We start from the raw sequence: 17,944 nt of genomic DNA on the forward strand, positions 1-17,944 counted from the left end.
CATATTAATAAATGGACTGCGCTTTCCTCACCACCAATCAATCCGAATCTGAAATGTAAATTGTGTGAGTGAGATAGAAACTGTTGGGGGCAATCATGAAAGAAATAATAATTATATTTCATTCATGCCATGAAATTATTGTAATTTATAGATTATAAAACTGATAAGTAGCATGAATAGATTATAAAACTGATAAGTAGCATGAACTAAGATAAAATTATAGAGAAATATTATCTTTATGAACGATCGGAAGACGTCTAAGACGTTAATCCATACAATTTTGATTTCGATTCTCAATCAAAAAAAGTTGGGTAAGTGGATGTCGCTCTGCTGTACAGTAGGTTACAAGTGGGTCACTTTAATGGATGGTGTTAAATTTGAATTCAATGATATAATATCATTGTATAAGAAAAACGATTCTGAGCGAAAACGGTCAGTCAGCCTATGATATTACTAAGTATATTTGATGATATTATTGTAAATAAAGTAATTTATATATAACCGATTTACGAGGAGCCTTGTTTTAAATTTTCAATCCTTAGCTATAAAAGTTGAACATTTTATAAATTTTTAACTAAAAAATAATTATTAAATTATAACTTTCATAAATTTTGTCAAAATTTAAACTTTAAATGCTTATAAAAAAAAATTTAATTTGACTTTCTTGTAAACAATTTTTTTTTGATAAAGGTAGACAAACTTATGAGTAATCAGAGTAATCTTATATTACATTTTCAAATATTAGATTTAAAAATAAAAATTTTTATGAATTCTCAACTCAAAATAATTTGCTAATTTTCGTGATTTTTCCGTATTTTGTCAAAATTTGAACTTTAAATGCTTATAATTTATAAATAAAAACTGTAACTAAGGATTTTTAATATTTTTCAAATGTCATTGTAACAATATTGATATTGATATTTGTAGAAAAAAAACTAAATAAAATGGAAACTGAAAATTCCGTAAACAGCTCAAAATAAGTCAATATATTTGGAAAATGTTATGGTGTATAAAAACCAAAATTGATTTTCTCAAAAACAGATTTTGTGTAAAAATTCCCGTTTTTCCTTAATTGTTCTTTTGTTTTTCACGTCGCGTTTGAAAACTACTGAGAATTTTTACTTTTGACCCCCCCAAAGTACCAACTAGATTCACTTTCCTATCAGAAAAGTTACCGTTGAAGAAAATCCAAGCACTTTACTGTTCCTAAAAGGTGATAACAGACACAAAAAAAAAATTAAAAATTAAAAAAAACACATCATTGTAAAATCAATACATTCATCGCTTCGCTCAGACTCTAAAATGATTAATATCGTACCTAATGCAAGATCGTCGTATAATGGCATACTATAATATGTATGTACAGGAAATGAGAATTTTTGTTTTTTTTATTTACCTTATAGCTTTTATTTTTTACTGCCTACTCTCAAATTTACATTTAAGACTTCTATATATTTAGGGGCCCCAATATATTATGGAGTGAGGCCTCTTGGTGGTGCTGAGCACTCCCGGTCCCTCCACTAGGTGCGGCACTGTGCACCCCGGGGAGTTGCGCCAATGACAATGATATGATACATATATATATAATCCACGGACTAAGGTATATCTTAAAGTTTATATAGATAATATATATAAACTTTGGGTATATCTTAGTCCGTGGATATAATAGACTGGAAACGAGTAGCTTATCAGTGTCGAGCAAAGTGGCCACGAATGTATGTATAAGTGATAAAGTGCGGGGTCGCAATGGGCACCTGAAGTTTACAACGCCATATATATAATACACGGACTAAGATACAAAATGTGAAGCCAAATCAAACCACCGGTAGCGCTGAAAACCACGGGAAACCCAAAGATATATAAAAAATAAAGATATTAATAATTTTAAAAAGGTTATCTAATATATTTCTTCGGATGTTCGTATTATTTCTATAATATTAAAAAATAAAAATAGTTTCTTTCAGGGTAATTTGTAGTGGAGGGTTGACATTTTTTGATAGCAAAATAAGGTATTGGTTAGTACATTGGTTCAAAAAATTCTGAGGTGGCTGAAGCCCGCTCCAGTCACGCCTAGGCGGCTAGGCCCACTAATTACTATACTTTTACAGTTTTACTAAATAAAAATAAAAACACATGAAAGTGATAAATATTAAATACACATGCACAAGCACAATGCTGCATGACCTGCATGCCAATTATAAGCGGGTAAGTGTATTTACAATAGCTAAAATATTTTTTTATAATAACTTTAGAATAAAACAATATAGGTGATATAAATATTATAAAAAGTACGCATGATAGGCAGTGTTCGGACTTCTCTAGATAAATTTATCTTGATAATTATTTGTTCATATTTTATCTTATCTAGATAAATAGTTACAAGGTATCTAAACGTCCATCTTAGATAACTTTTTTACTAATCTAAATAAATTCATCTAGATCCATTTTTTATTGATAAAAATCGCGAAATTGTAAAAACGCATTTTAAATATTTATATAGATTCTCAAACCAAGTATATGGTTTATAAATAATGTAATTATTTTTATTCATATCATTATTGTTATTATGTTCCTAGTGTCCAACTAAAATATACCTAAATTTAAAACCCATTTAAAAAAAATTGTATCTTTTTTTTATCTAGATAAATATGAGTTAAGTTATCTTTTATATCCATCTAGATACATTTGAGTTTCATTATCTTTATCTTTATCTAATCCGAAGACTGGTGCGATAGGTTGGTGCCAGTAGCGGATTCAAGTCAACCACGGGGGGTTTCAAAAATTAAATTACCCTTTTCAGCCCAATATTATAATAAATAAATAAGGTAAAAAGACAGCCCAAGGGAGGGGGTGAATGCACCTTACCTCACCCCCTTAGTATCCGCCACTGATAGACCCGTACCATACCAGCTAGTAGGTACCATTGATTATGAATACTATATACTATTATACTAGCATTATAATTATTACTATATACTAGACACTAGTATTCGTAATCAATGGTAGTACCTACATAGGCTACCCACATAGCTATATTTAAGTATTAATATAAATAACAACGTTATCATAAATCATTAGGTACTTAAACATTTTTATTTTATACATTTTGAAGAAATTAAGATTTGAAATCTTAAATGTTTATTGATATACCTACCTATTTAATAACAATATGTTTTATATACCTACTTGTTAGCATGTAGCTCTGTAATATTATTGCAATATATATAATGCAACCTGCCATACAAAACTATATAAAATATTAAAACATGCTTATAAGTACATAACCTTAAGCCTCGCATAACTTCATTAGGTAGGTACTAACAAAGCTATAGTACAATAACACACAACTTGTCATTTGACCCATTGTTAGATACCTATCTACCTATAAGGTATATGTATTTAATGTTACCTATATTATTATATGATAATACATATCATAGTCCATAATAGGTATAGTGGCAATGGTAGTATACGAATAACAACAATAATTTATAATACGGATTTTTACAAATTTATCAATATAATTTTATACTTAAATCATTATAATATTTATATCAATATAATATACTTAACAAATAATAATATACACTAAAGTATTCCACCTTTTCACTTAGTTCGTATATATTGCGCAGGGAGCATTGGGTTCATTGGCCTGCGCGGCGCACAGGGGGTGCCGGGTGTGCCTGGGCACCCCTCGACATTTTGTAATTGTGACTCTAAAATTTAAGTCCCAGAGCATAGGGGGCCTATATTTGAACGGATGTTACTAGAATAAATAATTTTGTCTAAAATATATGGTAAAAAATAAATCATATTTCGCTATAAAAAAATAATAAAACGTAAAATATTTTTAATTTGCGTGGAATAACTTAATATGATTATAACCACATTGACTACACAGGGCCGTCTTTAGGATTTGCAAAACCCAAGGCGAAAACCAATTTTACCACTTTTTTCAAACGTAAGGCCTCCAAATGTAGACAAAAAGCGCTAGGCCCAGGGCCTGGGCCCTGCTCGCCCCCTCCCTAAGGATGGCCCTGTGACTACAGAAGTACAAATAATAAATTAAAATTAAAATTATCTTAGAATTAGAATGTTAGATATTAGATCCAACGAAATATATTATAGCTTGGTACTAGTAATTATATACCAGTATACCACCGATTAATATATGTACAATAGGCTATAGTGATGACTTATGACATATTATACGTCGCCACGTCGCCATACACAATTAGGTATAAATTGTATTGTTCAATTAAAATAATATGTTCACCATATTATTATTATCATTGGTTTATTCATTACATTTTCTCAATAATTGTTTATTCTTCTTTCCACAGTAATTAGGAGCTATAAAGGAATAATTAACTTATAAGTTATAATTAATATTACTCTAGACTTAATACGTACATTGTAAGATATAATCTCATAGTAAGTAACATCGAAATCACTTTTATTCGAAGTATACACACGAGAATAATTACTCTTATTGTGGCGCGGTCCGAACACTCAACTGCGGAAACGCTTCGAGTGTGCGGATCGGTCGGTGTTGCTACGATGGGTGACCACCTGGGATTTTTAGCAACATCGCCACAAATACAAACGTGTTTCAACCAACCGTTCCTCCCCCTACAAACAAAAAATAGCTAATAGCCATAGTTGCCGGGCTTAAGCTCAAAAAAAAAAAAAAATGTTATTATTTAAGGACGTGGACGTCACACCCGCATGTATTGTGTTGTCTCATCGGGTACGACACGGACAAAACGCGTTTACGCAGTCTGAGAAGAACTTCAAGAACTCGCTCAGTTTTGGTTCTATAGTAAAAATACCTTTAATAAAATTGAATTATGACAATATTTCTGAGAGCAAGTCGTTGCGTTTTTTCCATTATACCCAATACAACGTTCATTATATCGTTTAGAAATAGCAAAAATTTCAACATTTTTAAAATACCTTTAACTTTTTAAAATTTAATTTTTTTTTTTAAAATTGTGACTAACTTATGTTAATACCACCGTCGTGCCCTTCAAAATATAATCATATTTTAATTTTGTTACTGGTGTTTTATCACCCAAAATTGAGCGAGTTCTACTCAGACTGCGTAAACGCGTTTTGTCTATATCATACGTAAGACGGAGACAACACATGCGGGTGTGACGTCCTCTTAATATTTACACAGATTTTCATTTAATCTGTGATATTTATAGAATTACAATAGGTAGGACAGGTAGGTACTATTTTTTTTTTTAATAATCATTATTGACGCCACAACGCGTCTAAGAATAATAAATAGTAATGTACCTATTTATATATTATAGCCTAAGCCTATATGTAAACATTATCAGTAATAATTAGTTAATTACGAATTGCGATTAAATAATCAGCGAGTAACGACAAAAACGGTACTGCACTACTGCTATAGTGCCATGACAAAGTAAATAAATTTGCAATGGCATAAACATGTTATTTATAATTTATATCATGATATTTAGTTTGTCATGGTCACAACTGTACAATGGTAGAGTAAACTATAACCCTCCGACGATGATTTTATTGACGGTCTTGTGTTATTTAATATTTACATTATATTAATGTATTTAAAATACTTGTCATAGAACTGACAGAATTGCAAACATATCTAATGTGTGTAAGGTGACAAGGTGTAACCTACAGACATACAGCTTACATATTATTATATACTATACATATATATTATAGATAGATATTTTATCATTATTTTAATATTAAAATCTGATCACAGAACAAAGAATCTGACGCAGTTACTGATTAGTTAGGTTACCTACATAATAATTTATTATAGTCACTGGATAGTGAGTGACGAAATTGTCTAAATCTATATAAAAGCGTACAAGTCACCAGAGTAAGTACTAAGTTGTATACCTATTGGCTATTACCGTTGATTTTATAAAATATTATAAAATCAATGTCTTACCTAATACCACATAAATACAGAATTTATACCACGATGCAAATGACTAATTAGTAATGAGTAATGACTATCTACCTATATTGTATATTATTTAAATATATAATATATTATAACCCATATTATTATAAGGTACTAATATACTATTATAGTAGTATAGACGTATTATAGTCACAAAGATAGAATATAATGTATAATCGCCTCCGCAGTGGTACTTCGTAGTCGTGTCTCGTAATGATAATAATATTACTGTATATATAGTTATTACTACTGTATATTATATTATTCGTGTTCTCTCTGGCCACGCCGAGGATGTGGCGACACTGGACCCACCGCGATTGCGCATCAGCTCCGTTCTCGCTCCGATCGCGTAGCGACTAGCGAGCGCAGAGCCGAACGAGACTGGCGGTCTGACGCTGACGAGTGACGACCGGCAACGAGTCGAGTCGAGCCTCCTCGAGTACAACTGAATACCGAGTTGTGAGTTGTAGTCGGCAGCCGAGTCATTAATCAAATTCCAACGGTCCTCAAGTTTCGTGTGTACGGCGAGCGTGCGTGCGTATGTTATTATTGTTTTCCCCTCCACCGGTGCCACGGGAAGGAAAAAAAAATGGTGTTCGTGTGTCGTCGGATTGCGCGCAACTAGAGGAGCCGTGGCCGCAAAACGAAATGGTTTTCCGCGTTCCTCCGCCGCCGGTAGTCGTTTTTGTTCGCTCGTCCGCGTAGATCGGTCGCCGTCGCGCGGTTCCGTGTTGTTGTCTGTGTGATTGTGCGTGCGCGTCGAGCTTTTACGTTCGCCCTCCAACCGGTTGGCGGCTGGTGTGATGGTCGCCCGTTGTCGCTTGAACGTGTCGTCGTAGGAGAGCAGCAGCTGCCCGCGGTCGCTGTCCGTGTTGCCGGCGTCAGTCAGGCGGCGGTTGAAATGGCCGAGTATTATCAGGTAAGTTCATTCACCTGTGGTCCAACACCCCGCACCGCACCGACGATGCGCGTTTAAACCGTAAATTCTGCCCCCCGAACGCGGACTAATGTCGTTTTGGTCGGATTTTTCGACTTTTTCTCGTCCCGCCCGTCCGACTGAATGTAAACGAAACATTATATTTGTTAGACGAGTGAATATGTGTGTTGTACGTCGTCGCCCGGTAGGCACCTTCACGGGCTTATCGATCGATACCTATAAAGTGGTGTTGTTCGTTCCGTGTGGCATACACATAATAATCGTTTATTTGAGCAGTTAGGCAGTTGTAGGCACGCATCACGCTACGTTTTGTTCCAAGGTTGTGCGGCGGGAAGCGGGTATTTTTGGGCTTGCGTTTTCCGCCCGCACCTGTTGGCGGCGACGCCGATGCACTAGCGCTCGAACATTAGCCGTGCACTCAGATCGCTCGCCTTGTTTGTAAATAATAATGATATTGTAATACCTATTGTTATTGTTTACTAAATGTTTACTCGTGTTTACTGTTGTTGTTGTTGTTGTTGTTCTGTTGTCTATGCCTAGGCGCACCCCGTGTTAGGTTTAGTCTCTTAACATTAAATCGCTCCTGCTGCCATGTGTATAGTATCGGGTTAGCACATTAAGATTGTTGTATCCGAAAATATTGTGCCGCTATTACATATTATGATTGCTTTTTGATTAGATATATAGTTACAATATGTTTCGTGTAGCATTATAGTAGTAGTTATAGGTACACCAATTTGTTCAGTATACCTTACTGATATTTGGATAAATTCACTTTTTGACTCGTAAATTAAACATTACCTACCTATCTACCTAGGTACCGACCTATTTATATTTTTTGAAAATAATTTAATAAAAATAGTAGGTATGTTGCTTATCTAGTTGCTCATAATATATTATAATATATGTAAACAAATTCAAACGTAGGTACTTATAAAAGATTCCCAAGACTTAGGTACCTAAGTATTTCTGAATGATTTTACCGGATTTGCCTATATGTACCTAGTTAATCTATAATATACCTTGTTATATATTATATACAAAGAACTAACATGGTAAAACGATAAACTGATATCTATTGCTTTTTTAAATTCTTTAAGGACTCAAGTTTATAGGTAGGTAGTTAATTTAAGTTAAGTCATTAATTTAAACACATTTGTTTTAAACCTTGTTTTAAATATTTATATAATTAACAATATTTAAGCTTTTGAATTATTTTTCTTTGAAAATTATATAATTTTTATACTACAAGTATTTATAAAGACATATATAGTATATTCTTATGAATAAGTCAATTGTGCTCACAGAGATTTAATAGGCACCCACTTGTCCCCCGCATGGCTTCTCTTGTTTGAAGTGCATATTATGTTGTTAATATTTAAATGTGTACGTTTTAATAACGTTTTAATAACTAATATCAGAGTTAATACTTTTTTTATTCTTATCAAAATTATCTTGCAGTACTTGATTTACCTTAGGTCCTCGCTTAGGTCTGTCAAAAACTATTATGCTTAATCTGAAAGTTCTGTTATTGAATTTGTTGAATGTTACTAAACAGCTTAGATATTGCCAACTTGAATAACGTAAAAATTAAGAACTACCTACAGTCAGTCTGTAAGCTGAAGTTTACGTTAAAGCTTTACTCTCGCTTACTCCAGATGTTTGGAGCTCTTTCAAGGTCATATGTTCATGAAGTCAGTACGTATACCTACCATACTCTATATTTTTTTGTGGTCCTGGATACTTATTAATCAAACAATATGCCTTAGTATGATGGTAAAAAAGTAGGTATATAACGTGTATAAGACTATAAATCAATTTTAAAAAAGAAGTTGAGTATAATATAAGGGCAGTTGTCAGTTAAGGCATGCTTGACTTGGGAATTTGAAAGCTTGGTTGGTGTGCAGACGCAGACTGTACCCTGGTTTTGTGGTTTACTCTGATACTAATAAACTAAATAATTAATACAGGCATGTTTTTGGGAAGGTAGTTCATTGTGTATTGTCGGGAATATTGCATACTGACAACTCTTAAGATGAGTACTTTACCTATATTTGTAAAAAATGAAAATAATTAGGTTTTCTCCTCCATTATTTCAAATGAAATAGAGAACTGATAAAAAATAGTGTTGTTTTCAATAGATGAGTCAATTTATAGGTATTTAGTCTCATATTTGCTACTTTTGATTAGAATATGAAAAATTTGGTGTTGTTGAAATGTCGAGTGACATAATATTATATTATTTTAATACCTACCCTGGGTTATTATAGTATAGGCACTATAATATCTTTAGTTCAACAGGATAACAGAGTACAATAATGTATATTATTCATGTTCACTTGATGTAATGGGCACCAATTCGAGTTAAGATTTAATAACATTCAAAACAAAATATACGTATTCATTGAATCCATCTATACCAATTTCGAGACCAATTTGTTTATGTTCTGTTTGTATTTCACGTAGGTAGGTATTATCTCGGGTATTATTTTGTACTCAATAATGTAGGCAGGTATTCAGTATAAGGTGGGAGGTTTAAGAAATTAACACAAGAATTTTATTTTAGGAATGCGCCTTGAATAGTTTTAATATTTTGAATTGATTTTGAGCCACGTGTTGTTATGTACAATATCGAGTATAATATGTACATTGTACGTATATATATTGGGGGAGTACCTACATAAAATTATTATCTATAGGTAAATACTACTTAGTAGGTAGTTAAAATAAACCATTAAGACAAGTTTATCCTTTTGACTTTTAATTTACAATACTTTAATGCCTTTAGGATATAACAGTGGATTCTCAGTGTACTTATTTAATTGTATTAAAATTTACTACTGTCAAAAATAAAAATAATTATAGTTTTTGTACTAATAATAAACTAAAAATGAGTGTTCAGATAAATTGTATATCTGCAGAATTAAAGTTGAATTTAAGTTAATAGCTAAGCTTGATAATACTCAAGTTAGGTACTTATCTACATATTTATAAACATATTTTAAATACAATTAAAAGAGTTGGGTGGGTAAATGCTTGCTTAAATAATAAATATATATGTTCTACTTTTTAAAATTATATATTATATAACGATAGGTGTAAACAATATTATTTATATTGGGAAATTACCTATATTACAATTCTATGTTTAACTGCCATAAAAATAAAGTAGATAGGTATGTACTATGTAGGTATTATAAATTAGTAAAATATAACAATATGTATTAATACAAAATAATAAGTACCTACTTTAGTTGTGAGTAGGTAGGTTAGTTAATTAAGATATATTGGGCAATAATAACTGAAGTTTAAAACCGAGTCTAAAACTGTAATATACATATTATTAACAACTAAAAAATATCATCAAAAAGTATGAATTAGAAAATTCCAACAGTTAAAAATTTAAACTTGATGTTACTAACTATGGACTTTTATAAAATAGATTTCTATAACTTATCATATAATTGAGAATTTGAAGGTATAACTATATTAATTCATAATAGTGTATAAACGCTAACCTCTCAATGATTAGGTATGTACTAAGGTAGTTTTTATTTTTAGCAATATATTGTGACACTTGGTTATTTGCATACATTTAAATATATAATACAGTTAACATATGTATTATTATTATACTTATCATTAAATTTTAGTTAAAAATATAGGTTCCTAGTTATTTTGTTTGCTGTCCTGTAATTATTTATTTTCTGAAATGTATAACCATATTAAAGTACTGTAAAAAAAAAAAACGGGTCTTTGTATTTCTGAGATTATTTCTTGATTTATCAGATATTAACTACTAGTCATATGAGTAGTCATACAATTTAAAAAAATTCTAAAATTACTAAATAAGAAAAAATATTGATTAGAAGATACTTTTTTTTTTCCTGGTATCGAGAACCGGAGGGGCAACTATGTTAGCAGCATTACGTCCCCTAAATTAGCATTACGTCCCCTGATTAGAAGATACCTAGGTACTACGTAAAGTAATAATTACCTACAAAATATTAATTATAGGAATGTGTTGACCAAAGTTGACCAACCTAATGGGTACTGCTAATTGTAATATCCTATTACTTAACTGTATGACATGACATTTAGCATGTAATTTAATACAAGTATATTATTTTAAAAACTATCAAAGTTAAACTATACAAATTAATTATTATTTTAGAATGCATATACCTATAGGTGTATATAGGTATATGTATATAGTTTTAGTGTTTTACATTGTTTTTATTATATGCACATAAAATATTTATCAGTATTAACCGTTATTAACTTACCTAATTGTTATTATACTAATAGTTACCTCGTACCTACCTTACACAAGTAATAATAACTATGATATGAGGGTAGGAAAATGGTAAAAATGGATTTTTAAAAACTAATAGTTTAGTAGACAAGAATATTTTGTCAAAAACTTTTTTAATGGTTTGTTATAAGTAATTAATAAACGTAAGAGGATGTCAGCACACTATTTGTTTTTACTCTCTCTGGCCCACGCGCATTATAGACAAAACGCATTTACTCAGAATCATTTTTTCTATGTTTTGAGTAATCTTAGAGTAAAACCACCCATTACAAAAAATTATAGAGAATAATATTTTAGGGGGAATGACAAATCAATTTTATATTTTATTATTATTTGACTTTTAAAATAAACAAAAAAGTTTTGTAAATTTAAATTGTTTTGAAACAATATTTAGACAAATTGATATGTCATTCCCTCAAAAATATTATTCTCTATCTTTTTTTAATGGGTGATTTTGCTCTAAGATTACTTAAAACCATAGAAAAAACGATTCTGCCCAAATGTGTTTTGTCTATATTGTGTATGGGTCAGTGAGAAAAAAAAATAGTGCGCTGACATCCTCTTAATGACTTATACCTAGCTTGGCCCTATTTGTATCTACTCAATTAAGTGGGTTTTAATGTATAGCCTTAAGTGTTTACTCTACCTAATTATTTTCCAATTAATATTTTATTACAGTGAGTTCAGCTTAAAGTAATCACTTAAGAGGATGTTGGCGCACTATTTAGTTTCTCTCTCTGACCCACGCACAATATGGCAAATTTATGTTTAGCATAACCAAGTGTTATTACTTTTAATATCAGAACTAATTAACTTTGTCAAACTTAACAAAGTTAAGAATATTACCTATTTCCATACGTTGACTATTTTATGATATTTTAATTTTTATATAAGTTATGAGCGGTAAATTATTTTAGTTAAAAAATGCTTATAAATTGTATAAAAATTAAAATATTGTAAAAAAGCCAATGCAGGGACACACACAGGTAATGTTCTTAGCTTAAAGTTTGATAATTTGAATTCACTCTTAATATTAAAAGTAACAATATAAAGTTGGTTCTACTAAACATAAATTTGTTGTGTTCCGCATGGGTCAGAAAGAGAAAACAAATGGTATGCTGACATTCTCTTAAATAATAGAATTATTGAAATAGAAACCCAAACCAAATAATATGTTTACTACTAATGTCAATAGATTTTTATTGATTTTTTTAATTTAGTTGATGAAAAGATTAGAAACTAAAGTTAAGTTCTTCACATTAAAATAAGTATCTAAAAAACCAATTTTTTTGTATTATTTATTTACTTATGAAAAAATTGGTGTAGGTAGGTATAGTCGGTATAGAGTTAACCCTTTCACTGATCCAGACGTACTATTACGTCCCTGCATTTTGTAATATTCTCATTTGTCTGTAACCATACAAGATTAGGAAACCTTGACTCACATTACTTTAAACTTAAATTATTAGATCATATTGATCTAATAATTTTAATTTTAAAAAAAAAGTAAATATTGTATTTTACGTAGCATACACAGGTTGCAGTGGATAAATAGTGTAGCAGTGAAAGGGTTAAACGTAAATACTAAATAGGTACCTATTGTTTTTTCTTAAATACAAACATTTTTTAATGTAAATTGTAATCATTATTATGAGTTGTGACATGTTTTGATTTTTATTGTTAATTGATTTAACATTGATGATAACATAGATAATTTTTATAAAGATTAATAATATAATATGAAAGACGAAAACGATCTTCAGAGAGTTAATAGTTAAATATTTTAAATTGCTATCTAAAAATAAAATGTTCAATGTCATTGGGAACATATGTAGGTACCAACATGACCTTAATAATCTATAACATATATTTTTATTTTCAATATGATAAATCATCACATTTAAAAAATAATTTACATCCATTTCTCTGTTAAATAAAATAAAAATTACCTCTTCATTCAGACTAATTTACATAAGTATCTAATTATGTTTGAAATAATCTAGTAGTTTATTATTTTTAAATGTTTCTGTTTAATCAATTAGAGTACCTAGTAATTTTATACCTAAATTGTATAGATAATATTTCTGATAAAGTTTACATTTAATTAATATAATTTAATAATCATCGTATATCACATCCTGCCAATGTTTTTTTCTTTCCTAAACATTTCCTATAGGAATGATAATGTTCTCTTGTAAAATCAATGTAAATTAATAGAACCAAATATTTAACTGTACTTACTTTAAAACTATTATTATATATTTAGGTATATAGTATTAAATACCTAGTTTTTTGATATTTATTCTAAATTAAACTAAAACTGATGTTTACCTAATAATATGATTTTAGAATGATTTTTTCTTTTAATAATAAAGAAAAATTAAATCCTTTTTCTCTTATAATAATTTTTACCACAAGATGCTAATTCTTTATAAAAGAACTTAATTTTATGTCCTTTAAATGGCTAGTACCTTTAAATATATTGATTTGAAGGTTGATGTTAAATTGACAATCTACAAATGTCTAATTATACCTACCTAATGTTTCTATATGATTAATAAATATTTTTAAATTTTACTATTAGGTATATTTTGTATGTACTTATAGAAATGTAAATTTTCTCAAACATAAACATTTGCTAGCAAATTAGTTTTTGAAATCACAATATTTATTATAACTTTTTACCTATCTTTTAAACTTTGTGAAACTAAATTTTAGGTATATATAATTATTAAGGTATATTTATCTAAAATCATAAATTTATTACCACCTATACATTCTAAAAATCAAAAATTTGAATATTTTTCACCAAATTGAAAATTTTAATAAGTTGAACATGATCCATAATTGAAAAATACTTGAAAAAATAGGTTTTCTATGCGTTTTTACATAACATATGAGGTGTACCGCGCACACTTGCCGTCTACCACACATGTTTCTATACGTCATATATGCGGTCTATAACATAATTTTTATATGTAATTAATTTATAGTAAAATTATAGTATATTTGATTTAACGATACACAATATTTATAGTAATTAAATAAAATAAATATAATATTATAATATGTCTATATGTATAAAAATCAAAAAAATACTAACATCATTTTTATTATTATTATTCGGTAGGGAAAAATAATTATCAAAAATTCATAACAAATGTAATACCTAATATAATAATATATCTACATGTATAAAAATCAAAAAATACTATCATCATTTTTATTATTTACATTGGGTACAATATAATTTTACGTCTCTTAAAAAATATTCAAATGTATCATCTGTATTGTTTTTTAGACGCCCTCATTGTTCCGCTAAATACGAGGGCAGCAATGATGTACCATGCATTTTTTTTACAGTTTGAAGTTTTAAACCTCCCCATAAACTTTCTATGCGTTGTGTGTGTGCACCACTGGTGGGATCGACTAAACATTGGGAATGGTTTATGGTTTTATGTATGTACCCTTTAGTTTCTGATGTCTTACATGCAAGCTATTCGTCTGAGTGTATTTCTGTACCAATTTTAATTTAATTTTGAATTATTCCGTGCAATGTTCGGTCTGTCTCTTTTTTCTACAACAAAGTATCTTGCCTAAATTATATCATTTTCGTCTTTTCGGCACATTCCAAACACCCATGGACCAGCATGTTTTTACCATAATTTTCGATTACTAAAATCAGGTTCCTCTTCATCGCTCACCTCGTTTTATATCTACATTTTCAGTAGCAATATCAGCCCCTAATGATCGTCCTCTGTTGTACTTTATTTTTCTACGCATTAAAGATTCATCGACTTGAACAATGGTATTTGTACCTCCCATTTCCTTCTTTTTTCAAAAAGCAGCTACCGGCAAGTCACGACATAAGTTCATCCAGTCGTGTACTGTGTGATTTCCACGTCCCTTTAATTTTACTATAGTATTTTGTGGTATTTCAAGACATCAATAATAAGCTAATTCTAAGATAAACCACTATTACATCGACCATTTTTATCTTTGTACGTGAAAAAAGTGTTACCTTTACGGACGGATTAAGTTCTCTGCCGGTTTTCTTAGTGCATCGTATCACTGTTCGATCTTTTCCCCGTTCTTTTCGAGTATAAAATTTGTTTGGTGAACCACAATGTACGCAAGGAGGATAATCGATTTCAATTAGTCTTTTTTCCTTTAAAAAAGCTATGGTATTTACTATTTTCCCCTGATTGAATAATTACATTGAAATGTTTGGCTAACTGGCTAACATAATGTCTAAAGTGTATAAACTGCAGAATAATGTATCACATAAGTACTACAGCACTAACTAAACTGGTTTTCTCATACATTTACGACTATAGTCACGATTATTGCTGGACCCAGGTTTTATTGTAGCATTATATTATTTATATAGAAATTACATCGTTAAGATAAAGGTTTATTCGTCATTGAAGTTTAATCGTTAAATAGGTAGTCGGAAAGTTTGAGGTAGACCTCAAACGACAAGAATACCAAAAAATATATTATTAATTTAAAAATTAATTTAAAAAAAGGTAGCTAACAATTATGAGCATTTTTTTTTAAAAAGAATTTGCTTATAGGTATAACTAAATAACATAATATTTTGAATAATTGTATGTAATTGATTCCTATTAAACATTTTTAAATATGAAATTAAAATAAAAACATTTTGTTTTTTCAGGGTGAATATTTATACAATCCTGTTTTATATGAATTGGGTTTTAAGTATGGTTTGGTAACAAACACTGATGGTATAGGACACGATCCGTCGATCATCGATGCATTAACTCCTGCCCGATTAGACGAGCTGAAGGAAACCATTAGGCGTGAGATTCGACGAGAGCTTAAAATCAAAGAAGGGGCTGAAAAATTGCGTGAAGTTGTCACGGATCGAAAATCATTGTCAGATGTTACGGATATCGTGAAGAAATCCAACACTAAGCTTGCAGAACTTCAGGCAGAACTACAAGAACTTGAATCCCATATCATACTCAGCCATGGAGCAACAGGACAACAGTCGTGTTCTGGTGCTTCAAATAATTCGTTTTCATCTGGAGTTCATAAGACATCTGGAATAAATGGTTCAACAGATCGACCTATTTCAAGTAACTAAAAATTTAAAATATGTACAATTACCTAATCATCAAAATTTCTTGTAAAAATTATAGTCCAAGTTATAAAACAAATTATTCTTTAAGATTTATTATTATACTTAAGTACTATGACTGTGATTAGACACTGATAAATATATTTAAATACTTACTAATTAAAAGTGACCGGTTGTCCTTGTTTAGCTTGTCTTTGTTGTTGTTTTCTGTTGCGTAGTTATGAAATACATTGAAAGTAATTCATTTAAGCATGATGACATAGATCAGCTATTTCTATTTTAAGCGTGATTTTTGAGCTAATTAGGTAATCTTATAAGAATGAACGGCACAACATTTTTAGGGAATCTAATATTTTTTTTTTGTCAAATTTTGTATATTTTGTATTTTTGTGATGTTAAATGTTCTATATTTGTGTATTATGTTAAATTTTTTCAATGTTTGCAACTTTTTGCTATAACAGTATTTAAAAAAAAATCCTTATTAGATGCTAAGGCACAATTTTAATGAAAAAACTAAGAGTGTTGAATACCCTCCTATTTTTCTAATGAGACTTATCTTGAATTATATAATAAGCAAAATCATATATTTCAAAATGCTTTCCTAATGTATTATAATATGGCTTTAAATTTTCAATTGATGCATCAAATATTTGTCTGTTATTCTCATCGTTAAGCTATGTATAGGATATTTTTTTATGTCTACCATGACATATTATTTATTTTCTCATTTAATATTTTTACACTGGTCGGAAAGCAATTATCTATTGTTATTTTGTTAAACTTTTAAGAATAAAATTATATAAGTAATGATGAGAAAATAAAATCTAGCTCATTGTTAATAACAATAATATTATTTACATTGTTGTAAAGTCTTGGATTTCTCTTACCAATTTTTGTTTATGTATATGAGTGATTCTTATGTTTTATAGTGTACTTAAATATTAGTTTTGCTTGTTTGGAAATTATTTTAGTGTCAAAATTGGAAAATGAAAAAAAAAGAAAGAACCATTAAATAAATTGGATTACGTTTATGTGCAAATTAATTATATTCAATTAGTTATTAATGAATTAATTATTTTCAGAGTGGTACAACTTTAATTTCAAACAAATTTTGAAAAATTTTGAACAAAAGACACCGTGTAAAATATGGTTTAAGCATATGTGGGGTGGAGGGGATCCTAAATCACAAAACTATTGTAGATACATTTGTTTCATAAGTTTATTGTGTTCTGAGATTTATACAAATTACTATTAATAATTAGTGTCACCCAGACTAATGCATTCACTGGACCATCAAGTTTATACTGTGATTATTAGAATAGAGATGTAATGAATCCTTCTGAAAGAAACTTATGATTTTCCAGGTTATATATGATACTCATTATTGATTAGTTACTCAAGTAAATGTATCTATAATATTCTCCATTATTTAGATGCCTTATACATATATTGTAAATAATTGGTTTTAGTTCAAAATTAAATAAAACATTTGGGTGTGTAATAGAAAATATGTTGGTTATTATTTACATTGAAAAATTCCTTCATAAATACTGATTATTAGTTTATTACATGTATACCATATTTTGTTATGTTATACACATGCCATACATACATTAA

The 17,944-nt window shown here is 29.5% G+C and overlaps 1 protein-coding gene across 2 annotated transcripts in view; it reads left to right on the plus strand.

The window, feature by feature from the left end:
- The first annotated feature begins 6,326 nt into the window (after window positions 1-6,326).
- The window catches only part of LOC132948503 (serine/threonine-protein kinase N), a 29,858-nt gene continuing 18,240 nt past the window's right edge, over window positions 6,327-17,944 (plus strand). Inside the window, exons 1-2 of one of the 2 annotated variants that reach the window (XM_061018998.1) lie at window positions 6,327-6,890; window positions 15,902-16,325. In XM_061018998.1, coding sequence (XP_060874981.1) covers window positions 6,873-6,890; window positions 15,902-16,325 — 442 coding nt within the window. In that variant the 5' untranslated portion in view covers window positions 6,327-6,872. The remainder of the gene's footprint in view (window positions 6,891-15,901; window positions 16,326-17,944) is intronic. The other variant, XM_061019000.1, reaches the window with a different exon arrangement.

Source organism: Metopolophium dirhodum, chromosome 7 (genome assembly GCF_019925205.1).
Source record: "Metopolophium dirhodum isolate CAU chromosome 7, ASM1992520v1, whole genome shotgun sequence".
Classification (NCBI taxonomy): domain Eukaryota; kingdom Metazoa; phylum Arthropoda; class Insecta; order Hemiptera; family Aphididae; genus Metopolophium; species Metopolophium dirhodum.